This window comes from Sus scrofa, chromosome 9 (assembly GCF_054392235.1).
Source record: "Sus scrofa isolate SSC_HxYL_T2T_F1_AM1 chromosome 9, Sscrofa_HxYL_maternal_Yorkshire_Landrace_v2.0, whole genome shotgun sequence".
In the NCBI taxonomy this organism is placed as follows: Eukaryota; Metazoa; Chordata; class Mammalia; order Artiodactyla; family Suidae; genus Sus; species Sus scrofa.
In genome coordinates, this window is record NC_139391.1 from 51,217,609 (window position 1) to 51,242,822 (window position 25,214).

General features: G+C 38.3%; 3 protein-coding genes across 3 annotated transcripts in view; 2 read left to right on the forward strand and 1 right to left on the reverse strand.

Moving 5' to 3' along the window:
- The window catches only part of LOC110262282 (olfactory receptor 10S1), a 243,652-nt gene that overhangs the window by 93,991 nt on the left and 124,447 nt on the right, over window positions 1-25,214 (reverse strand). The window lies entirely within an intron of this gene.
- OR10D5 (olfactory receptor family 10 subfamily D member 5) lies at window positions 1,065-6,781 on the forward strand. Its single transcript, XM_084978243.1, has one exon. It carries the CDS (start codon window positions 3,748-3,750, stop codon window positions 4,747-4,749), a length of 1,002 nt encoding a protein of 333 aa, XP_084834369.1. The 5' UTR covers window positions 1,065-3,747; the 3' UTR covers window positions 4,750-6,781.
- Window positions 15,367-16,299, forward strand: OR10D5L (olfactory receptor family 10 subfamily D member 5L). Its single transcript, XM_003130010.3, has one exon. The coding sequence runs from the start codon at window positions 15,367-15,369 to the stop codon at window positions 16,297-16,299; it is 933 nt and encodes a 310-aa protein (XP_003130058.2).

Sequence of the window (25,214 nt, forward strand, 5' to 3'; positions counted from 1 at the left end):
ATTTATAAGAAGCGAATAATGTAAAATTTAGAATTCAGAGTTGTAAGAAAACCTCAAATTCCTTTTTTGTTTCCAAAAGAGAAAAGATTTTCTACTTGAAATTATTCCTTCTTCTGATTCCAAAAGACATAAGGATTTCTGCTTGAAAATCTCTGATGGAAAGTCAGAACTTTTCCAAATGACTTTATGATTATGCAAATCTGTTCTTAGGATTTTTTTCCTCAATTGATAGCAGATTCTTTCCTGAGAATTGGTTTGGATGGAGATAAGGCACTGAGTGCTGACTGCAGAGGAGGAGCAAGAAGAATTTTGAAAGTGAATCTAAGGTAATTTATGAAATTTACATTTTCCCGAGGACATGTTTTGACCATACACATTTGTGAATTTGGTTGCTGAGGTAGAAGCAAAAAGGTTCAGATTAAGGGGAGAGTTTATGCACTTCTAGCCTACAAAGATATTTTTTAATTCTACCAGATATTTATAGAATACTCTGTTGTGGGTCTGACGAAAATACAATTTTCCTTTGCTCTTTAGAAAAAAAAAAAAAAAAAAAAAAAAAAAACTTTTCTTTTTAGGGTCACACTTGGGCATATGGAAGTTCCCAGGCTAGGGGTTGAATTAGAGCTACAGCTGCCAGCCTACACCACAGCCACAGCAATGTGTGATCCAAGCCACATTTGTGGCCTATACCACAGCTCATGGCAAAGCCAGATCATTAACCCCCTGCTTGAGGCCAGGCCAGGGATCAAACCTGCATCCTCATGGATGCTAGTCAAGTTTGCGTTAGCCACTGAGCCACGAAGGGAACTGCAAAAAAAAAAAAAAAAAAAAAAGAGGGTTTTATTTTTTTAGAGAAGTTTTAATTTCACAACAAAACTGAGTGAAAAGGACAGATTTCCTATATTCCCCAAGCCCCTACATGCACAGCCTGCCCCTTTATCAAACATCCCCTCTAGGGTGGTACATGTGTTAACAAATGTTGAATCTTAATTACCCAAAATCTCTAGTTTACATTAGGATCCACTCTCATTTTTGTACATTCTGTGGGGTTGAACAAATGTATAGTGATGTATATCCAGCTTAATCGTATCGCACAGAGTATTTTCACTCATCTAAAAATCCTCTGTGCTCCATCTATTTACCCATCCGCTGTCTTTAATCCGTGGCAGCCACTCATCTTTTTTACTGTCTCCAGAATGTCATATAGTTGAAATCATATAACATGTGGCCTTTTCACTTAGTGATATACATTTGCAATTTCTTCCTTTCTTGCATGGTCTGATGGCTAATTTTAGCACGGAATAGTGTTCCATTGTCTGGGTGTACCATAGTTTATTAATCCATCACCTACCATAGGACATCTTGTTTGCTTCCAAGTTTTGGCAAAGCTTCTTTAAACATTCATGTGCGGGGTTTTATGTTGGCATATGTTTTCAGTTCCTTTGTGCTAATATTACGAGTCACGACTGCTGGATCATATGGTAAGAGTGTAGTTCGTTTTGCAAGAAACTGCCAAAATGTCTTCTAAAGTGACTGTGCCACTTTGCCTCTGTACCAGAAATGAATGAGAGAGTTCCTGTTACTTCTCATCCTCACTGGTATGTGGTGTTGCAAGGGTTCTGGATTTTGACCATTCTCACAGGTTTGTCATGGTATCTATTAGTTTTAATTTGCGTTTCCTTGATGGTATAAAGTGGAACATCTTGTTTGTCATCTGTATATCTTCTTTGGTGAAGTCATTGTTAAGATCTTTGGCCTAATTTTTAATTAAGTTGTTGGTTTTCTCATTACTGAAATTGAAGTGTTCTTTGTATATTTTGGCTAAGGGTCCTTTATCAGAAATATCTTTTACAAAATATTTTTTCCCTATTCTGTAGCTTGTCTTCTCATTCTCTTGACAGAGATGTTGTTGTTGTTTTTAAATTGTAATGAACTTCAGCCTATCAATTATTTCTTCCTTGGATTGTGTCTTTGGTGGTGTGTCTAAGAATTCATTGCCACACTCAGGATCATCTAGGTTTTCTCCTATGTTATCATCTAGGAGTCCTATAGTTTTCCATTTCACATAAGGTCTGTGATTCATTTTGAGTTAGTTGTTGTGAATGGTGTAAAGTCTGTGTCTAGATTCATTTATTTACATGTGGCTGTCCTGTTGTTCCAAAACCATTTGTTAAAAAGAGCATGTTTTCCATGACATTGCCTTTGTTCTTTTGTCAAAGATCAGTTGATTACATTCATGTTTTCTCCACTTTTTTCAAATCTCATGATCCCTTTTCAAGTCCATTTCTAATTATATCTTCCTCACACCAGCAATGCTCTTCTTCTAACTACATCATCACCATCTTATACACACGAGGTTAGTATTAAACTAACATTGAACATTAACATCCACTAAGTGCCAAGCACTGAATAAGGCATTTTATTTTTATCTTATTTGATCCTCACCAAGACTGTATGAGGCAGACAATACTATTATCTACTATTCTTTCATAGGAGTTGAGGCTCAGAGGGGTTAAGTAAGTTTCTTATGGCCCCAGAGGCAGCGCATGGTAGAGATAGGGTCAGGGTTAGAACCAAGTTTTATGCAACTCTAGAATGAGCTGTTTACGAGATAATACCTTACTTTATTCATCGTTATAATATTTCTAGCTGGTGGATAGAAAATGGATGCTTGTGAGATTAAATTGATTGCCATGGCCTAAACTCAATGTTTAAATTATGTTTTGGGCTGGACTAGTCTTTTTGTCTTCCTGTCTGTATTTTTGTCAGAATCACAATTCATTCAAACATTGTGTGCAGGACAAGCATTATGCAGGGAACTGGATACAAAGATTGATATGAAGAATGTTCTCAAGAGCCCCCATTTTCTCCATTTCTTCATTCTTGCCATAAAATCTACTTATTGATATTTTTTTCCTCCATGGCCATAGGCTTTACTCTTTTTAAAAAAGAAAAGAAAGCAGGAAGTGGTAGAAATTGGCAATTTACAAATTAGTGTGAATAGATTTATCGGATTATTTCCAAGAACAAATACTGATCATAGGCAGAGGAAAATCAGTTATATGCAGTGACAACATATGGAAGGCTAACATAAAATTGGATACAATGACACTGATGCCATTGAAATTTGAGTTTGTGAGATCTTGGTGTAGAAACAAATTCTCGCTGAGGAGAGAGAACATTTCCAGTGGGATGCATAATTATTTCTGTTACCCACGCAGTGCTTTCTTCTAGAGTCAATCCAATTCTTGTGTGTGTGTGTGAGTGCAATTTAGCATTTGTATTCAAAAAAATAGTATATAATTCATATTGATAAAGAATGGAAAGAGTCTGGTTGAAAGTAAAAATAAGTAGGTAAGTGAATATCATTTTTGTTTGGGTTCACATTTTTATATACATCTATTTGGGTAATTGGCTTATTTACCAACTAATAATGACTTAGCTGATATTAAAATGAGATTGTCACATATTGACAAATTTTCCGTGGGGAAGTTGGTTCTGAAATATGCCAAATTGTGTGTTTGGGAGAAAGTGCATAAAACCTTTAATGAGTGGGTTACTCTGAGAAGTTCGCCAACTATAAAGATAAGTTATTCTGCTAATTTAACATGTGAAACAACTTAGGTCCAGATTTATTATTGGTCTCCTTTTCCTCTTTTGGTCTTCTTTTGCTCATAGTCCCTGCCTTAGGAATACCTCTATTAGAAAGGTATTTTCTCAGTGATTTGTGGTCTTCTATCATGGTGAATGCTTTGCTTTTCCAGGACTGCCTGGTGCATACACATGCAGAACTACACTTCCGTGACCGAGTTCATCCTGCTGGGGATTCCTAACACCGGAGGGCTGGAGATCATGCTCTTTGTCCTCTTTTTGGCCTTTTATCTCTTCACCTTGCTGGGAAATGTACTCATCTTCCTCACCATCCTGGTTTCCTCCAACCTCCACACCCCCATGTATTTCTTCCTGGGAAACCTGTCAGTGTTTGACATCTTTTTCCCTTCCGTGAGTTCCCCCAAGATGATGCTCTACCTAGCGGGACAAAGTCGGACCATTTCTTACCAGGGCTGCGCCTCCCAGCTCTTCTTTTATCATGTCCTGGGTGGTACGGAGTGTTTCCTCTACACCGTGATGGCTTATGACCGCTTTGTGGCTGTTTGTCACCCTTTGCGGTACGCGGTTATCATGAACCGCAAGGTGTGTATCGGCTTGACCTTGGGCACTTGGCTGGGCGGCTGCCTCCACGGCGGTATCCTCACATTTCTTGTCTTCACGTTACCCTATTGTGGCCCCAATGAGGTGGACAATTTCTTCTGTGATATCCCAGTGGTGCTGCCCCTGGCCTGTGCAGACAGCTCTCTGGCTCAGATGGTGAGTTTCACAAATGTGGATGTTGTGACTCTGACATGCTTTTCCTTTATCCTCACTTCCTATGGCCGCATCGTCCTTTGCATACTGAAGATCAGTTCCTCTGAAGGCAGGTGCCGAGCCTTTTCAACCTGCAGTGCCCACCTGACTTCAATCGTCTTGTTCTATGGGCCTGTGATGCTTATTTACCTCTGGCCTGCTTCCAGCCCCTGGCTAGATTCTGTTATTCAAGTGTTAAATAATATTGTCACTCCTTCCCTTAATCCTTTGATTTACACCTTGAGAAACAAGGATGTAAAATTGGCTCTGAGGAAAGTATTAACTCAAGTGGTCCCCATTTCTGGATATAAGGTCCAGGGGCAATTCCTCTCTGAAAGTCTTTAGGGAGTTGCTTCAGGCCCACCCGTGGTACAACAGGATTGTTGCCAAATAGGGAGCTGGGCGAAGATACGATCAGGCATTTTCTGGGAGTTCTAACAGCCACGTGGCTGGGAATGTGTGGACTGAGCCACTGATTTATTCCTTCAAGGAAGCTTTCCAGATTAACCCAGACTTTTTTCTTTTTTAATTTGCCAAAAGAATATATCTTTTCTTCTTTAGACAATCTGTACTTATTGGAACTCTGTTTTGATCACTTACCATAAGACTGCAAGTTTCTGGAGAGCATGGACTGCCTTCCCTCCTTCCTCCTCCCCTTCCTTCCTTCAGTGTTTCCTTCCTTCCTTCCATCCATCCATCCATTCATTTTTCCAAACTGTATGCCTTACTCTATTGTAATCTTTTTGGCCATTCAGTAAAGCTAAGGTGTGAAATTTAAAAGCAAGATTGCATTGTTTGGTAAATTTAAGTTTAAACTGAGTTTATGACTTCTTTGGCTTTAATCATGTCTCCTCAGTACAAAAAAATTCCATTTGGAGCTTCATGCTTTTGGCCATCAGAGAAATTTGGCCTTAAATTTTACCCCAATGTCTGAAGTACAAAGCTGGCCATTCATCTGTGTTTTTATTTATTTATTAAATTTTATTGGAATGTAGTCGACTTAGCAAGTTGTGTTCATTTCAGGTGTACAGCAAAGTGAGTCAGTTCCACATCTACATATATCCATTCCTGTTCAGATTCTTTTCTTGTATATGTATTACACAGATTGGAATAGGTTTCCCTGTGCTATACAGGAAGTTCTTGTTATCTATGTTTTTATATATAGTTGTGTATATAATTTAAACCTCCCCACCATATTTCCCCTTTGGTAACCATAAGTTTGGTTTCTAAAACTTTGAGTCTATTTCTGGTTTGTGAATAAGTTCTTGTGTATTATTTTTATCAGAGCTCATATCTAAGTGATATCATATAGTATTTGTCTTTCTCTGTCTGACTCACTTCATTTAGTAGGATGATTTCTAGATCCTATGTTGCTGCAAATGGCACTGTTTCATTCTTTTTTATGGCTGAGTAATATAAAATAGGAGAGTGGATTTCTGTAAATTTGCCAAGCCGAGTCTTTTTGCGCCAAAGTTCTCTATTCATTATAGGTTTGGTTCATTTCCTGAAAATCTAATATATCTGTAATTAATTAAAATCAAACCGGTAACATTATAATATTTACTTTTTTAATCTTTCAACATTTAAATTTTAATCAAAAGAATTTCTGGTCAATATTCATCCAAGTTCATCCACTCAAACACCTGGAAGAGAAGCTAACACTTAAAATCTTCTTCCTATGTGGATGATAGTCCTCTAAGCACTTTGCATAATCCTAAATTAACTCACAAAATCTGCAGACATAAGTACCATGACAGCCTTTCTTTATAGATGAAGCAACTAAGGATAGAAAAGTGTTTACATCCAGAGAGTCTGAATTTAGAACTGAACTGTTTCTGCCTAATAAAAACTGAAGAGTCATAAATTCTACATAATAATAGCTATCTTTACATCTTGCTTTGTATATATTATTTACCCTTCTATCTATTTTGCATGTATTAATGAATGTACTCTAAAGAGCATCTTTATTAAGTACCCTTATCCTCATTAATATATAAGAAAACTGGGGCACAAGGAGGCTAGGTAACTATGTAATGGAAAAAGAGTGATGACGTTGAACAAAACTGAGGAGGCACTCTGGGTAACATTCATAGAAAAGCAATGATGGGAAAATAATAACTTAAGCTCATTTTCACTGTATGATAATATCCATTCCTTCAGTCAGTCACTGATTTAATTTAAACCATTTATCTCTCTGGTGTCAGACAGATCTGGGTAGAGTTCACCAAATTATCCATATTAAAAACTAAAAGGGGAGGAGTCCCCATCCTGACACAGCAGAAGTGGCCCAGCTCGGATCCTCTGTGGCTCTGGCATAGGCCAGCAGCTATAGCTCACATTCGACCCTAGCCTGGGAACCTGCATATGCTGCGGGCGCGGCCCTAAAAAGAAAAAAAAAAAAAACTGAAGGAACAACATCTACCTATCTATGATTTAAACCAAGTATATATATATACAATTACCTGATTTACTCTAACAGTTACTGATATTACTACTTTATCATTCAAGGGCCACTTTATCTTATCTGAGTTTTTGGATTCCCCCACCCCAAAACTATCTAGGATATTGTATCAGTTATCTATGTAGTACAACACATTACTCAGAGGAACAGTTTAAAACAAAATCATTTGTTGTCTCACGCAGTTTCTGAGGATCAAAATTCCTGAAGTAGCGTAGCTGGGAGATGAGGGCTTGCTGTCTCATGAGGCTGCACAACAGGGGCTGGAGGATCTGCTTCCAGAATGGGTCGTTACATCACTTTTGGCAGAAAGCCTCAGTTGCTCACCAACCACATAGACCTCTCCAAATAGTCACTCACATGTCCTCCCAACATGGCAGCTGGCTTCCTCAAGAGTGAGTAATCCAAGAGAGAATCTAAATAGGACCCTGAAAAGCCATAAGGCTTAAGTCATAAGATGTCTCCATACTTAACACCATCACTTCTGCTGATATTTTCTCTGTTTTAGAAGTGAGGCACTGGAGTTCCCATCATGGGCTCAGTGGGAACGAACCCTAGTAGTGTCCATGAAGATGCGGGTTCTATCCTTGACTTCACTTAGTGGAAGGTGCCAGCATTGCTGTGAGCTGTGGTATAGGTTGCAGATGGGGCCCGGATCCTGCATAGCTGTGGCTGTGGTACAGGCTGGCAGGTACAGCTCGGATTCAACCCTAGCCTGAGACCCTCCATATACCACAAGTATGGCCCTAAAAAAGACCAAAAAAAAAAAAAAAAGAAAAAAAGAAGTCAGTCACTCTGTGTTCAGCCCACAATCACTGGGAGAGAAATTGGGCTCCACCTTTTGAAAAGAGTGCCAAAAAATTTTGTTGACACATTTCCATTGGCCCCACCACCAAATACATCCACTTTCTTTAACTTTTTTCCTTATTGGAACTATTTAGGGTTATTTTATATGCTACATACATATCCTACACCACGTATTTCTTCATGTGGTTTTCGTGATTTAGAAGGTCCATGGTAATTCTTCCTGCCTTCATGAGAAACGCATATATTTTTCATTTTTGTTCATTCTTCACCATTTCCATGGCACATCTCATTCCACAGTGAGCCGTTGCATTTATCAGCACAGAGCTCTTATTGCTTAAATGATTCATTTCATCATTAAGGAATAGAGATTACAACAGTTCTTATCATTTTGGATAGTTACGTGATTCATAAATGTTCCTGTTTTCTAGGAAAAAAATGGCACTCTTGACCAGGACTTTCAGTGTAATAAACATATTATTTCAAAAAGTAAAATAACAAAATATTTTAATGAATGCCTATCTTCTCAAATAGTCTGAAATCCTTCTGAGGTAAAAAATAATGCATAATATTCCTGCATTGCTCTAAGGTACTTCTCAGGGTGTTGTTGGCATTGCAGGCACTTCCCCCAGTGGGCTCTAAAATGTAAACATTCTATCCTTATTCAAACCCCTGTAAAAGTTTAGAAAATGATTTCCCTCATCCACAAGAAAACTTTGCTCTATTAAATTTATGTCGGGCTAGGGAAGTCACAGCTGCCTCTGCACCTGTTGGGCTAGAGACACCCTTTGATTTTTGTCACCTCAACCACAGCCCTTTACATCAGCTCAGTACAGTCACACATCCTGAGACTCATTAAATCAACTCGCTGTCACTCAGAGATTTGTTTCATACCTTTGTTGATTTGTTTCCCCTTAGGTGCCCACAGCTGGATTCATTTCCTGTGCAATTACCAACCCATGGTGTTATCTCCTCTTACTGACGTTTGAGGGGATCAGTAAACAGCATTCTTGCATTTCCCTCCCAAATCCAGAAATAACTGAGATGAAAGACAAAGCAGTCAGACTACATCAAAACAGCAACTTAATTACTGATACTTAAGTTATATAATCACTAAATTAAGGATTATTGTTTAGATCTGTAGACAAATACATTTCTTAATCTTTCCTCTAGTAAATATATTTGGTTTCCCTTTTTTCTGTCTCTAGAATTCTCCCTTAAAAACTTTTATAGTCTCTTTTCCTTGTGTGCTGATAACGGGTGACATATCCCACTGTAGATGGCTTATCCGTTTCTAAATCACATGGTAGCATAATAGTCCAACGGGTAGCAAGTGTGGTAGGCATGGAAGTGACCTTGTACGTCTGCTGCAGTAGCCTGAGGAAATAAGCAGAAGAGTCGGGAGGACACCAGCTTTTAGCACAGGGATGGCTACCATTTCAAAGTGAGGTATTTCTATTTCCGATGAATTATTGTGGCTTCAAGCTATTTTGAAATGATTCATCACTGAAAGATAGGGATACTCTTAGGTGTGTATTGTGTAGAGTGCTGGTAAGCTGACCCAAAGGCTCAGGAAAAGAGCCACCTTTGAAATAGTATGTAGTAAGAATAAACATTTGAGGGGTGAGAGCGAATGCCTACAAAAACCATTCTAAATTTAGTTTGATATTATGAGGTTCATCACTGATATGAGGAAGAATATATTATGATAATCTTATCTAAATCTCAAGGAAGAATTTACCAGTCTTTGATGGTAGATGGAAAGAAGTGAATACCCAGGAAGACTTGCATGCAGTTTATAGGAGAATCGCTCATAATATTCAATACTAGAAACATCTCAAATGTCTGTCATCTAGTGAAAGGATAAACAAAGTGTGATATATATTCATCCTATGGAATACTGTTGGTTAATAAAAAGGGATAAACTCTTTTACATGCTACAGCCTGGGTGAACATCAACAACATTATGCTACATTGAAAGAAGCTGGATTCACAAGGCTACATGCTCTATCATTTCATTTCTATGAGATGCCTAGAAAAGGCAAATTTTTAGAGACAAAAAGCAAATTAATGGTTGGTTTCCTGGGGAGGGGAGTAGGAATGGGAATTAATTGCAAATAGGCCCCAGGGCAATTTTCCAGGGGATGGAAGTGATCTGAATTTTGACAATGTTTACAGAATTCCATAAATTTTCACAAAAAGTTAAATTTTGTTCTTATAGCTATAGAATTGCACATGTCGTCTGTGCCCCAGTAAAGCTGCTGAACAAATGGATAGTATATCTCTAATGTCCAGGGGAGAGAGAACACTAGCATTTCAGCCTGCTTGGCAGGTACACCAACACAGTAGTAAAAGTGTGTCAAATTATTGCAGTAGGAGAACACTTGGTTATAATCATCTAAGTCACTTTGCTTTAACTTTACACTCACTACTGGCCTTGTGAGAGAGTATTTTGCTTTGAAGGTAAAACTTTCCTATTTGGAAAAGAATATGTTAACCCACTAATGCATACATGCTGATAAACCTGGCATTTATTCCTTCCTGTAAATTTATATATTCAATGTTCATGTGTAAATCAAATTTTTATAAATTCATGCATAAATCATATATGTATATACATATGTGTGTGTGTATTTTTTATATATGTATTTTTTGGAAAATGAATGTACTGTGAAACTAATTTAATCTGGATAGGCAACAAATGAATTTTCACAACAGATGCTTGTTGAATAATGCTATGGAAAGTCTAGGGATAACATTTAGTATAAAGAAATATACGATTTGGGGCTATTATGTTACTTGTTACTTTGGTAGCTCTCATGATTTTACCAAGAACAGCAGTTCTGGGAAGTTGAGATGAGATGATGTCTAAGGAGACTTATTGTGGCTTCTATCTTTTCCTAATGTGTGTTTTAATGAGTCATAGAGTAATTATGGGGTGTATAAACCTCTTGAAGAATTAATCTTGGAACTATTTAGGTGTGAATAAAATATGCAATATTTAGTAAGGCCAATTGAAAAAGGAAGGATTGGGGCACATTACTAATTGTAAATTATTTCAATGCTGGGCTGATTCAGCACTGCTTTTCATAGCAAAGAAGTCGAGATGACAAGCTGAAACTAAGTAATCAAAGCTATATATGTATGTTTATAAATATGTATGTATGTATGTATTCAGAATTCAGCCACTAAACCATTTAACATGTTTGACCCAATCCACAATAATTCATCTTTGACTGGTTAATGATGATGATGATTTTGAGATACTGAAAGTGTTTGTAATTGTACCAATAATTTTTTTAAGGGTCTGTAGGTACTAGGAATAAAATTAGAATTAGTTAAAAATTAGCCTATGGTTCAGGAAATAGAAATGTCTGTATGCTACAATACTATTCATCAATATGCAGTAACGAATACTTATACATGTGACAGTAGAGATGAATCTCAAAAACACTGTGTTCAGTGAAAGATGACAAAAAAAATAACACATATTTTATGATTCACTTGTAAGAAACATCCGAAAAAGTCAAATTCATAGAGAAACAACATAGATTAATGGTTGCCTAGAGCTTGGGTTAGGGATAAAAACAAGTGTAAATGGACGTTTTTTTTTCTTTTTTTAGTTTGAGGGAAATGTTCTAAAATTAGATGGTGATGGCTGTACAACTATATATATATATTTTTTTTTCCTTTGGTAACATTCTCATTGAATTGAACACTTAAAATGGATATTTTATGGCATACAAATTATATCTCAATAAAGCTGCTTAAAATATTAAAGAAATCATTGCTAGTCAAAAATGTTTAAGCTTTTATGATGATCTAATATCTACATTTTGTAAACAAAGCTAATGAACAAGAACATGAGTAGAATTATATGACTAAACATGTTTACTTTTATTTTTTAATTAATTATAGTTGATTTACAATGTTCCTTCAATTTCTGCAGTATGGCAAAATGACTCAGTCATACATATATACATACATTATTTTTTTCATACTATCTTCCATCATGTTCTAACCCAAGAGATTGGACATAGTTTCCTGTGCTTATCCATTCTATATGTAATAGTTTGCATCTACCAACCCCAAACTCCCCATCCATCCCACTCCCGCCCCCCTCCTCCCTTGGAACCTCAAATATGCTGTCTGCATCCATGATCTATTTCTGTTTTGTAAGTAGGATCATTTGTGCCCATATTTTAATTCCACATATAAATGATACATGGTACTTTTCTTTCTCTTTCTGACATAACTTCATTTAGTCTGAGAATCTCTAGTTGCATCCATGTTGCTACAATTGGCATTATTTTGTCCTTTGTATGGCTGAATAATATTTCATTGTATATATGTAGCACATCTTCTTAATCCATTCATTGGTTGATGGACATTTAGGTTGTTTCTATGTCTTGGCTAGTGTGAATCTGTCTTCTTTGGAGAAATGTCCATTTAGGTCTACTGCCCAATTTGCAGTGGGGTTGTTTGTTTTTCTGTTGTTGTTGAGTTGTATGAGCTCTTTGTATTTTTTGGAGATTAGGCACTTGAAGTTTATATCATTTGCAAAGATTTTCCCCATTCTGTGGGTTGCCTTTCATTTTTTAATTTTGTGTGTGTGTGTGTGATTTTTTTTTTTAATGCTTTTCTTTGCCGTGCAAAAGGTTTTGAGTTGAATTAGGTCCCACTGGTTTATTTTTGCATTTAAGGTCATTATTCTGGGAGGTGGATCAAAGAAGATGTTGCTGTGATTTCAAGCAGCATTTTCCTCTGGAAGTTTTCTAGTATCTAGCCTTACATTTGGGGCTGTAATCCATTATGAGTTTATTTTTGTATATGGTGTTGCAGAATGTTCTAATGTCATTTTTTTTTTATATGAAATTGCCCAGTTTTCCCAGCACTTCTTAGTGAAGAGACTATCTTTCTTCCACTGTATGTTCTTGCCTCCTTTGTCATAGATTAGTTGACCATAGGTGCTTGAGTTTATTTATGGGCTTTCTACCCTGTTCTGTTGATTTGTATTTCTGTTTTTGTGCCACTACCATACTGTTTTGAAGACTGTAGCTTTGTAGTATAGTCTGAAGTCAGGAACCCTGACTCTTTTTTTCTTTTTTTTTTCAATATTGCTTTGGTTATTCAAAGTCTTTTGTGTTTCCATACCAATTCTAAACTATTAAGAGACATTATTTATTCCATTTTGTTAGAAATGAATAAAAGTTTTAAATACAGAGAAACTGAAATTCAAATCCAAGCTCTGAAATTGACTTTCTGTGTAAACTCTGACAATTATTTAAGCGTTTTGAGCCCTGTTTTTATCTTTAAAAAGAAAATAACATACACTGATAGGGTTGGTGCCAGCATGAAATAAAGGAGCCTTGAAGAGTTTGCTTTGAAAAAAAAAAAATAGTGTCATTAAGAAGTAATGATGCTTTCAAAACTGTATAGAGAGAAAATGCTTCTGAATTACTCAGCTGAAGAAAGACATTGATTACTAGAATGTTGTAAAATTACTTGAACCGTTGTCATTTTGGTGAATTTTATATTATCTCAAAGTGATTTTAGGTATAACATTTTTCATAGATCCATGGACCTGTTTCATTGAAAAGTCAGTAAAAGTAATGTGTGCATAGCCTTTCCTAATTCTACCTTTGTGTGTTCTGGTTCTTTGTCTACACAGCAATCAGCAGAATGATTCTTAAAAAATAAATTGAATCAAGTTACAGTGGTTAAAATATTCCTAAGATAAACATTAGGAGCAATCTTAAACAAAATCAAAGGTAAGAGTTATTAGAAAAGGATAAGATGTTAATTGAGGCAGTTGTCAAAGTGATAATGGGGGACTATAAAGCTAATTATTAGAAAACAACAACAAACAGTTTTAACACCCAATGGGATTGTTGCCTGTTTTAAGTGTTTGTTTTCCCAATCCTCACCTCCTTCTATAAACCCAGTTCTTCAAAGCACAAAGTCACTGGGAAGTTTCAAATAACTGAACCCATTGGATGGCTCTCCACTGGAGCAAAAATATGCCCAAGAGTTACTGTTAATCAAAGGGATTTAGAAAACTGAAAATAACAAAATGCTTTTACACAATTACATTTTAATTCTATGAATTAATGAAGTAGAGGCAGCTGGTAGAGGAGGGAAGGGAAAGTTCCCAGTCTAATTGCTCCCTCTGTTCTACACAATAGAACAGAGGATCTATTGGGTAGAGGATCCCAGAAGAACATAAAAGACACCTATCTGCTCTTGAGGTAAGAGAGGCCATGCCACTCTCGGGGCCCAGAGGCACTGTTGTGTCTAGATTTTCAAACATGCCTGTCTGGGTCTGAAAAGCAGTGTGTTCAGCACTTTTGGTTTCAGAGCCTGGCCCTCATGTTCCACAGCGTCTAGAAACAGAGGAAAGTGGATGTGGAGACTGACTTTCAGCCCAAGACCACTGTTGTCGCCCTTCCATCTGTAGGTGCCTTTTCTCTAGAATGCTCTCTTCTCACCTGACGGGTTATACGTATTAGAGGATGGTGAGAAGATGGGAATTGTCTGTCTTTGAGTTTGGGGTCATACTAGCTTAGCTCTCCGTGGATTTTCTTAAGATGTTCCCTAATTAATGAAGCTTAACCTTAAAGATCTTAATGGTTTTGCATATATTCAGTTAAATTGCAGCCACAATTTCCATTGAGAGACTAAATTTTACATTGAAAGAATATAGTTGCTTTTAATATTGGTAATTATCTGCTGCTGTTTCCTGTATTGAATACCACCCTTTCCATTCTGTTTTGCTATATTTTCACCAGACAGTTCTGAGTTGTCACTTGTTCCAGTTGGTGATGGAGAAAGCATTTTTTTGTTTGTTTGTTTTGTGGTGTGACTCATTCACACCAATAGGTAATTCCAAACTGCTGCAGGTCAGCCTGAGAGAAATATTGTGTGGTGTCAGGTATACTGAAATCAGAATATCAGTATCTTGAATGAATTTTTTTAACAAGGGTTGAAGTAGGAGCTGATATTATATTAGAGACTTTAATATACACTAAAGCATTAATCTTCACAAATAAGATATTATTAGGAGTTCCCATCATGGTGCAGTGGTTAACAAATCCGACTAGGAACCATGAGGTTGAGGGTTTGATCCCTGGCCTTGCTCAGTGGGTTAAGATTCTGGCGTCGCCGTGAGCCGTGGTGTAGGTTGATGACGCAGCTTGGATATGGCGTTGCTGCAGCTCTGGCATAGGCTGGCAGCTGCAGCTCTGATTGGACCCCTAGCCTGGTAACCTCCATATGCTGTGGGTGCAGCCCTAGAAAAGACAAAAAGACAAAAAAAAAAAAAAGATACTATTATACTATGAATACAGAGGAGATTAAGAGTTGTTTTTTTTTTTTTTTTCCAAAATTGTCCAAAGTCACAGAGTAGGAAGTAGATTTGGCATTTAAACTCAGATATAGCCAACTGCAGGTTTCGTTCTCTGCCCTCTATTCTGTTCTGCCTCTTGTATGATCTCTCATCCTTCTGAGGAAACAGATGACAGATAGTTCCCTCCATGTTGTACGTTAATTAGTGACAACAGGTCGGGCTCCCAGTTACAAGTTCTTTGTAGTATACAGACATCATCACTTTCTAGTGGGTTCTGCGCAGGCTTTGGTGTTTGGGGAAAAGCTCATCTCAGTGAGGCCATTACTTGATCTTCCAGGTGTGACTAGGTTTGAAGATGAGGAATCACACTCCAGTAACTGAGTTCCTCCTCATGGGACTCCCTCACACAAATGGGTTGGAAAATGTGCTCTTTGTGGTATTTCTTGCCTTCTACTTGCTCACTCTTCTGGGGAATCTGCTCATTCTGCTGGCCATCCTCACTTCCTCCAGCCTGCACACCCCCATGTATTTCTTCCTGGGAAACCTGTCAGTGTTTGACATTTTTTTCCCTTCTGTGAGTTCCCCCAAGATGATGCTCTCCCTAGTGGGGTCAAGCCGGACCATCTCTTACCAGGGCTGCGCCTCCCAGCTCTTCTTTTACCACTTCCTTGGTTGCATTGAGTGTTTCCTGTTCACTGTGATGGGCTATGACCGCTTTGCAGCCATCTGTCACCCCCTGCGATACACAGTCATCATGAACCGCAGGGCATGTGCTGTTATGACTCTGGGCACCTGGCTGGGGAGCTGTGTGCATGCATCTGCCCTCACCTTCCTCATCTTTAAGTTACCCTACTGTGGCCCCAATGAGGTGGACAGTTTCTTCTGTGATATCCCGGTGGTGCTGCCTCTGGCCTGTGCAGACACCTCTCTAGCTCAGCTGGTGAGTTTCACCAGTGTAGGCATTGTGGCACTCATGTGTTTTCTCCTTATCCTCGCTTCCTATACTCGCATTGTCATCTCTGTATTGAAAATCAGCTCCTCAGAAGGCAGGCGCAGAGCCTTCTCCACCTGCAGTGCCCACCTGACTTCCATCCTGCTCTGCTATGGGCCAGTGATCCTCATTTATCTCCGGCCAGCCTCCAGTCCTTGGCTGGATTCTGTGGTTCCTGTGTTCAATAATATCGTGACCCCTTCCCTGAATCCTTTGATATATACCTTGAGAAACAAGGATGTGAAGCTGGCTCTGAGAAAAGCATTAATCCAAGGACTACAAACTTGTAAAGGGTAAGCTTTCATGTCATTATCTGTCCTTTCAATGCTGCCTCATATTTATCTGGGGCAACTCGTCTCTTAGAGTTGGTGTGACTGCGAAGTGGGATTGGGGACAAATCGGTTGAAGGGATTCTGCTGTGATTAATGTGTATATATTTATATATTTTTTATTCAATGAAATCTTTGACAGTGCTTACCATATGCCAAGCACCCACACAAATACTGATGTATGTTATTGTTATAATTATCATATGGAGTAGATAACATCATCCCAATTCACAGAGGAGAGTATTAAGGCCCTGAGAGGCTAAGATACTCCCACAGGATCACATATAGTACAAAAATGCTGAGCAAGGATGTGAAGGAAAGGGTCTTCACTTTGTGCTAATGCTGCTGCAGTATTGTAAGAATTGTAGTATAAATGTTTACTTCTTCCAGGAGTGTCTTTTCACTTTACATGGAATAGTCTCCAGTTTGCCAAAAAGCTGTAGTCTGTGAAATTTGTTCTATTGATGTCTGTAATTGTTTTGTCTATGTTTCGATGAATGTTGTGTATTAGAGTCTGATACAAAGAAATTGAGGTACGTGCATATATATACTGACATGTGCTTTCATAGATCCTCTACTCTCAGGTTAAGTATATCCATTCTTGATGACAATGGTTTGAATTCTGTATCAATGACTGCAGATTTCCTTTCATTAAGTTAAAGACTGTGTTTCAATTCCAGAATTCCTGGACCTTCCCAAGTAATGATCCTTTTTTTTTTTCATGTAAATAAATAGGTCCAAAGAAAATAGGAAAATTGTCAAAAGGTAAAGTGAATAGAAGTTGCACATTAATATTACTACACAACGATAGGTACTGCTGACATTTTGGCATTTCTCCTCTCTCTCTCATTAGTGACAAAATTGGAACTAAATTTCTGATTTCCTTTTTATAATGACTCCATCTATGTCTATGTCATCTTTATCTATGTCTCTATCATCCTTATACCTATCTATATATGTGTTTTTGTACAGCTGTCATAAATAGTGTTGTTTGGATAGTGTATCTGTTTTAAATCTTGTTTTAATAGTTATCAAGCATTTTCAATGCAATAATTTTTAAAAATTTTATCGATATAATTCACATAGCAAATAATTCCCCCTTTTAAAGTGCACAATTCACTGTTTTTTAGTGTATTCACAGATAGGTGCAACCATCACCATGGTCAGTTTTGGAACATTTTTATCATCATAAAAAGATATTCTCTACTTTCTAACGATCACCATCCTACCACCCTTAAGCTCTAAGCAACCGTTAATCTACTTTGTTATCTATTGATTTGCTTTTTCTGAACATTTTATATGAACAGAATCACATATTATGTATTTTTTTGTGACTGTCTTTAACTTAGCATAATGTTTGTAAGCTTCATTCCTGTTGTAGCATATCCCCCCCCACCGCGATTTTTATCTTATGTGGTCTGAATGTCCTTTGTTTCTTTGAGGCCACTCTTTATTTTTAAAAAGACTTGATTCTCTTAGAGCCGTTTCGGGTTTCTAACAAAATTGACAAGAGGGTACAAAGATTCCCATGTTCTTCCTGTTTCCACACATGCATAGCTAGTCATCTCTCAATAGAATGGTACCGTTTTTTTTCAGGGCCACACTTGTGGCACATGGAAGTTCCCAGGCTAGGGGTCAAATGGGAGCTGCAGCTGCTGGCCTACACCACAGCCACAGCAACGTGGGATCTGGGCCGCATCTGTGACCTACAACACAGCTCACGGCAATGCTGGATCCTCAACCAATTGAGTGATGTCAGGGATCAAACCCACATCCTCATGGATACTAGTCAGGTTTGTTAACTGCCAAGCCACGACGGGAACTCCTAGAATGGTACATTTCTACCAAGGATAAGCCTAGACTGACACATCATAGTCACCCAGCATCTGTGGTTTACCTTAGGGTTCACTCTTGGTGTACATTCTCCGGGTTAGCATGTTCCTTTTTGTGGCTGGTATTCAATTGTGGATATACCACAATTGTATGTATATATTCATCAGTTGATGGAAATTTAGGTTGTTTCCATCTTTTAGATGTTGTGCATAGTGCTGCTATGAACATTGTACATATTTTTGTATGAACACCTATTTCATCTGGGCCTATACTTGTTAGTAAAATTGCTGGATCATATGGTAATTCTATGTTTAACCATTTGATAAGTCACCAAACTATTTTCCGCAATGTCTGCCTTATTTTACATTCCCATGGCAATGTATGAGGATTCTAATTTTACTTTATCAACACATTATTTTCCATGACTTGAATAATGTATAAAGTCAATGGTTGCAATGTAGTATCTCACTGTGGTTTTGATTTGCATTTCCTTGATGACAAATGATGTTGAGCATCATTTCTCATACTAGTTGGCTATTTGTATATCATCTTTTTTAGAAAAAAGTGTATTCAAGCCCTTGGCCCATTTTTTTTTTTTTTTTTTGCCATGCCCCACAGCATGCTGAAGTTCCTGGGCCAGGAACCCGTGCTACAACAGCAACCTGAGTCACAGCAGTGACAATGCCAGATTCTTAACCCACTGAGCCATTAGGGAATGTGTTTTTTTTAATTAAAAATATTTAGATATAATTGCCATGTAACATTGTATAAGCTTAAGGTATATGTGTTGATTTGATACATTTATGTATTGCAATATGATCACCACAGTGGCATTATCTTAACACCTCTAACGTCATTTAATTATCATGTCTCCTTTGTGGTGAGAACAAGTCCTATTCTGTTTAGAATACAGCCCTTGAGATTGGCTTCTGAAGCAAGGTGAAATTCCCCACATTGGCCGGCAGATGGGACTCTTGGGGCACCGACAAGCTAGATTCATCCCTGCACTGAGTTGGGCTGCGGTAAAGATCTAGGAACTGAATTGAGAGGATAAAGCATTGTTGAAATGATGATTAGACCTGCCTGAGAAAGATCCATGAAACTCATGGTTTTCTGCTGACACTACCATGTGCAAATATCTTTCTTGAGAAACCACTTCAAATTAGTGATTTTTTACATATTGGTACCACTGTATGTACTATTCTTTTTGACTTAGAGATTGGATATAAGAGGTAATTTAGGTAGAGAGAGTCTTGATGAAGATATGGCTGGCAAAGGGCTCAGAGCCCTGCACTCCATTCACAGAATGCAGAAGAACCACTCTGGTGCTGCTAATGCATGTATTTTTTCCCTCCTCTCAGGGAATTGGACATTTTCTTTTCATTCTCTCTCTCTTTTTTTTTTTTTTTTTTTTTTTTTTTTTGTCTTTTTGCCATTTCTTGGGCCACTCCCATGGCATATGGAGGTTCCCAGGCTAGGGGTCTAATCAGAGCTGTAGCCGCTGACCTACGCCAGAGCCACAGCAACACGGAATCCGAGCCGCGTCTGCAACCTACACCACAGCTCAGGGCAATGCCAGATCCTTAACCCACTGAGCAAGGGCAGGGATCGAACCCGCAACCTCATGGTTCCTAGTCGGATTCATTAACCACTGTGCCATGACAGGAACTCCAACAGTAATCTTCTTGAATGAATCTTCTAATAATTGTTTTCACTTGATGTTGGAATCTACTGAGTCCACTAGAGAAGGGTAGATTAAAGGGAAATGATCTCAATGAATTCTTAACATACTCTCAGAAGTAAGAATGGTAAAGTAAAAAGAAAGACTTCTAAAGGATGACATAAGATCGGAACCAGAGGATGGGGGGACAATAGCAGGCCTAGCTCTGTAATTTCAGAAAACTCAGAAATAATTTCTAAGAGAAACTCCTTAGAAATAGTCAGGTTTTATGTTTTCTCTTTTTTGATTTTTTTTCTTTTGTGTGTGTGTACTATATTCTAGATGATTTTTGGAGTGCAGTCTTCTGGCTCAGTCATTTATTCTCTTTAGTCTGCGATATTTTTTGAATGTTTCCATTCAGCAATATTATTTATATTAGAGTTCTGATGGTTTCTTTTCATAACTTTTCTTGCCCTGGTTTAGAATTTCCTATTCTCATTTCACAATAATGTTCTTTCTCTCTTTTTTTTTTTTTTTCTTTTCTCTTTTCACAGCCACATCTGGGGCATATGGAAGTTCCCAGGCTAGGGGTTGAATTGGAGCTGTCACTGCAGGTTTACACCACAGCCACACAGTGCCAGATCCGAGCCGCATCTTTGACCTGCACTGCAGCCTGCAGCAACACCGGATCCTTAACCCACTGAGCAAGGCCAGGTGTCGAAACCACATCCTCACTGACACTATGTTGGCTTCATAATCCACTGAGTCACAACAGGAACTCCATGTTATCGCTTTAATTGTCTCTTTTATACTGCTATTTTAAATTCTTCTCGATGCCTTATTATTCTTATTTCCTAATCTATAAGTTCTTCTAATTTTTAAGTTTTTTGTAGCTCTTTTCAGAATACTGGTTTCCTTGAATAGTGGATGGGGTGTGTAGCTCTGGCCTCCAGCTTCAGATAGGTGCTATGGGTGTCCTGGCTTAGTATTTTCAGTTTCTTATTATATAGAATTGTTTTTCCTTGTTTTCATCTAAAGTTGTATATTTATTCTATTTTTTTAATAATCACTCTGTGTGTAGAGAAAGAAATCAAAGTTTAAGTATGTACTTAACCTTTTTCTAGAATCATAAGCCCAAGATTAATTTACTTTTTTCCACCATACCTTGATCAGCTTTTGATACTTTTGCTTTTTGAACATCCTGTAATGACCAGTGCTAAAATCTTTGGAATTAAAAGGAAGTGGTGGGTATGACCTACTGGAGCACAAATACACTAGGAAATGTGTATCATGTCACATTCTTTGCCTAAAGAGAATCAGCTTAGATGGGAAAAACTGAAAAGTGAGAGATGGGAATAAAAAAAGTTGACAGCAGGCTGACTCTATTTTAAAATCATTAAAAAATGGTGTATAGCAATCAATGTCAAGATCAGGAAGTGGACACAAACAGTACCACTGATCAGGAGGCCAGTGTGGGTCTCCAAGAATAAATCATTTGAAAACATAACAACTGTGCTATAATCACATGACTGTGAGATAATCTGTGTGTGTTTTAAAGAGATAAGAGGAAACCAACTCATGCTTCAACATTCGGTGTTTGACAAGATATCTCACTTGCCATCATATTATCGTTTATTTCTGGGGACTTTTAGTGCCCCAGTGGCACTTATGATTGGGTCAATTTTCATATCTGACCATCTCTCTGGTTATTTGTTCCCATATAGATTTTGCTACAGGAATTGAGTTCTTTGGTAATTTGCTGCTGTTGACCCAAAAACTGTCTTTAACAGGACCTGAGTTTTCACCTTTCCTTTAGCGGAGGCAATCTAGTTTCCACTGAGACACTCTACCAACAACCTGTTGACTGGGCTCTAGGAAGAGGGAAAAAAAAAAGAGAGAATTAAGGGCATAGAACGTCCGATCTCAAAGTTCTTTCACTGTGTTGTGCTCTGGGTTCCTTATGCCACAGCCTGACCTGTGCATCAGCCTTTTCTCTCTCTGGCTGCCTCCTCTTCCCCAGGATGTCCTAGGAAGGCAGGGTTTATGAAATACCTCTTCTGAGTTATTCCCTCAAGTTGTCCCCCCCAGTACTGTGTCTTCCTGCTGCTCCTGAGCTCTGTTATGCCCTCTGGTCATTTCAACCCCAGGACCTCCTGGATGGTGTCCCCTGCAGAGACAGTTTCTCCATGGGTACCGGTGAAGGAAAGAGTGCAAGTGAGCTGCCACTGGTCGAGCTCTAAGGACTTCACAGTTTGATAAACAGACTCTCAGGACACAATGAATTCAATACCAAGCCCATCTAGTTTAAACGTCCTTGCAACATCTCATGAGCATCCCTAGTGAAATTTCCTAACATAGCTTCCAGACCCTGCACTGCCCGGGGCCATATTGTTTGTGAGACTTGAGGCAAACTAGCACAAGAAAGCTGGGATCCCCTATCAACCATGTAGATTCTTGGTTGTGTGATTTGTTCCCAGCTTTCTCAGAGCTGGATCACATTATTTATGCTATACAACAGACAATCTCAAGAACCGGGTTCTGATGGTTCTGAGAAACATTTCCCAGAATGAGGCAATCTGAGAAACATGCCTCGGTGATGATCACTGCAGTCTTGATGTAAGTAGTGGGATCCATTTTCACCTCTGGGCCTGGAGGGGAGTTTGACAGCCCAGATGTTAAGTCCCCTCCTTCTGGTGGGAAAGCCCACATATCCTCCTCCTGTTTCTTTTCTTTCTTTTTTTATTTTTTGTCTTTTTAGTGCCACACCCACGGCATATGGAGGTTCCCAGGCTAGTGGTCAAATCAGAGCTACAGCTGCCAACCTATCCACAGCTACAGCAACTCAGGATCTGAGCTGTGTCTGTGACCTACATCACAGCTTACAGCAACGCCAGATCTTTAACCCATAGAGCGAGGTCATGGATCGAACCTGCATCCTCATGGATGCTAGTTGGGTTCATTACCACTGAGCCACAGTGGGAACTCATCTTTTCTTTTTTACAATACCCCACACAAAGTTGTGAAGCTATATGAAACCCTTTATTTGGTGCGATACAGGGATGTATAATATACAAAATGTACCCTTTAATGTTGGCTTTTTCACAGTACTAAGGACATTCATTCAAACAGACCCGTTGCAGAAGGATCCCTTCCTTTTGGGTGTTGACATCTCTTATCTTACTTCATTCCCTTCAGGCCCACACTTTTCCATAAATTCTTCACTGCGTCACACACTTCACTGGCAATCACATTTCTAAAATCCTAACTCTTACTCCTGGGAATAAAGCTCACCCCAACATCCATTACCCCACCTCCGCAGCACTGCCTCCAATCAGTCTGCTTCACATTGTCCTCTTTGCTTATTTTAATGTCTGTAAGGTAATATTTAATCAGAGCCTTACAAATCTCCCATGTGAAAACATTAATCTTCAGAATCAACATAGTCTGAATTGATGAGAAGGAAGAAACATGTTTTAAACTGTGATAATTTGTAAGATTTTCTCTCTCACAATGGAATTAGTATTTTCATTACTGGGCAGAACACTAGTGATTTTTCCCCCCTACATTCTCCCTATCAATTCTAGCTCTTTATTATTCAAGTAACAGCTTTAACAATGAGTCATCAAATTTTCAATTGCCTCATATAGCTGTTTGAAAGTAATTTAATTTCTCAGGCACCAGTAGCTAACTTATTTCAATAATAGAGTCAGGATGCATAAAAGGTAGCATTTTTTTTAATAATAGCCCTTGAATTTTGTTCTTTTTAATAGAAAAAATCTGTAAAGATAATGTAAGATAATTCTCTCCACATGAGCATAAAGAGATACTATCCTATTATGCCAATTGAGGTGAGCCTTAGTTTATACAGTTTGGCTTTATTCAAGCTCTTATCTGATAGCTTTCACCTATTTTTGCTCATATAGGATTTGGAAAGAATTTAATTTATTATTTAATCATGCATAGGAATTGGAAAATATTTAGTATTTAATTTTAGAAAATTTCTTCAAAAAGTGTTTGGAAATTCCTGTTTAATATAAGGGAAATATGCTTTTTGGGTGAATGTTTTGCAGAGCCATAGTCTCCTTTCCTGTGTTTTCTCCATAGAAACAAGAAAAGAATAGAAATTGTTCATTTGGGGGCAAATCAAATGATAACAAGCAGTTCAGTTTCTGCTGTTTACACAATAAACTCTAGCTTTAAAGCATAAGTGCCAGCAAATATCTCCACGAGGGCGTAAGATTTGGGAATGAATTTAAAGACATAGTACTAGTTAAAGCACCGTTCCTTGAAAGCTGCTAAGAAAACCATAATCAGGATTCCTCTAGAAGTTATGCGTGTTCTCATTTGTCTTTATAAGTTAAGTTTATCCTTTAAATATTTTATATATAAAATTTTTGTTTCTCAGGCTAGAGATCACGGAGTTCAATGAGAGGGTCACAAAAATTTAGTAGCCAAATCAAAAAATAAAAGAAGGCTCTCGTTCTGGGCTTCTGTTCATGGCCATAAAGAACAGCTGTCTGGTGGGTGAGGCCGGCTGAGAAAGCTCCATGCATGCACTCTGCTGAGAGAATTTTTGGTATGGCAATACCATTGCAATATAAGAAGAGTAGGAAAGAGAGAGAGAGAAAAAGACCAACATTAGAGAAACCTGTCCTCTGGGCTTAGCATGTGTTTTTGTAAGTCATAGGTTAACTTCAGGAATGTTCAGGAAATGATAGCCTATCTCTTTGCCACTGGACTAGGGTGACTGTAAGGTGAAGAGGCAGGAGACTGACATGTGACCAGCATCCTATCCAGACCCCTGGGATGAGCAGGGATCATCTATCATGGTGACCATGTATCACATATAACCAATGGCAACAAACTTTTGGCCCTGCATCACTGCGCACAGGGAAATCCTGGTGCAGCTTAGGCCCAGAGGAAAGGGAATAAGGGCAGCATAAATTTGAAAATAGATGATCTGGCTCCACCTGAAAGGTAAAGCCATCACTGAAGACAAATCATGTCAAATGTTTTTCACGGAACAACGAAAAATTGCATGGTAAGTCATGTCCAAAGGAACAAACTCTAACACCAAATATGTTATTTCCCAAGAAGATACATAATTTAAAAGATAAGAACACAGAAGAGAGGACAAGATGGCGGAGGAGTAGGGGGACACGCTCGCCCTCTCCCACAAACACAACAAAAAAAGCACATCTATAGAAGAAATGACTCGCACAGAACAACAACCAATCGCTGGCAGAGGAACCTAAACTCCAATAACGGCAAGAAGTTCGTGACATTATTGGGCAGAACGGGAGAAAAGAGGAGAGTGAGAGAAGGTGAATCCGAGCGGGACGGGCGCTCCCGAAAGGGAACTGCGGAGGAGAAAGGGATCCCGCACCCTG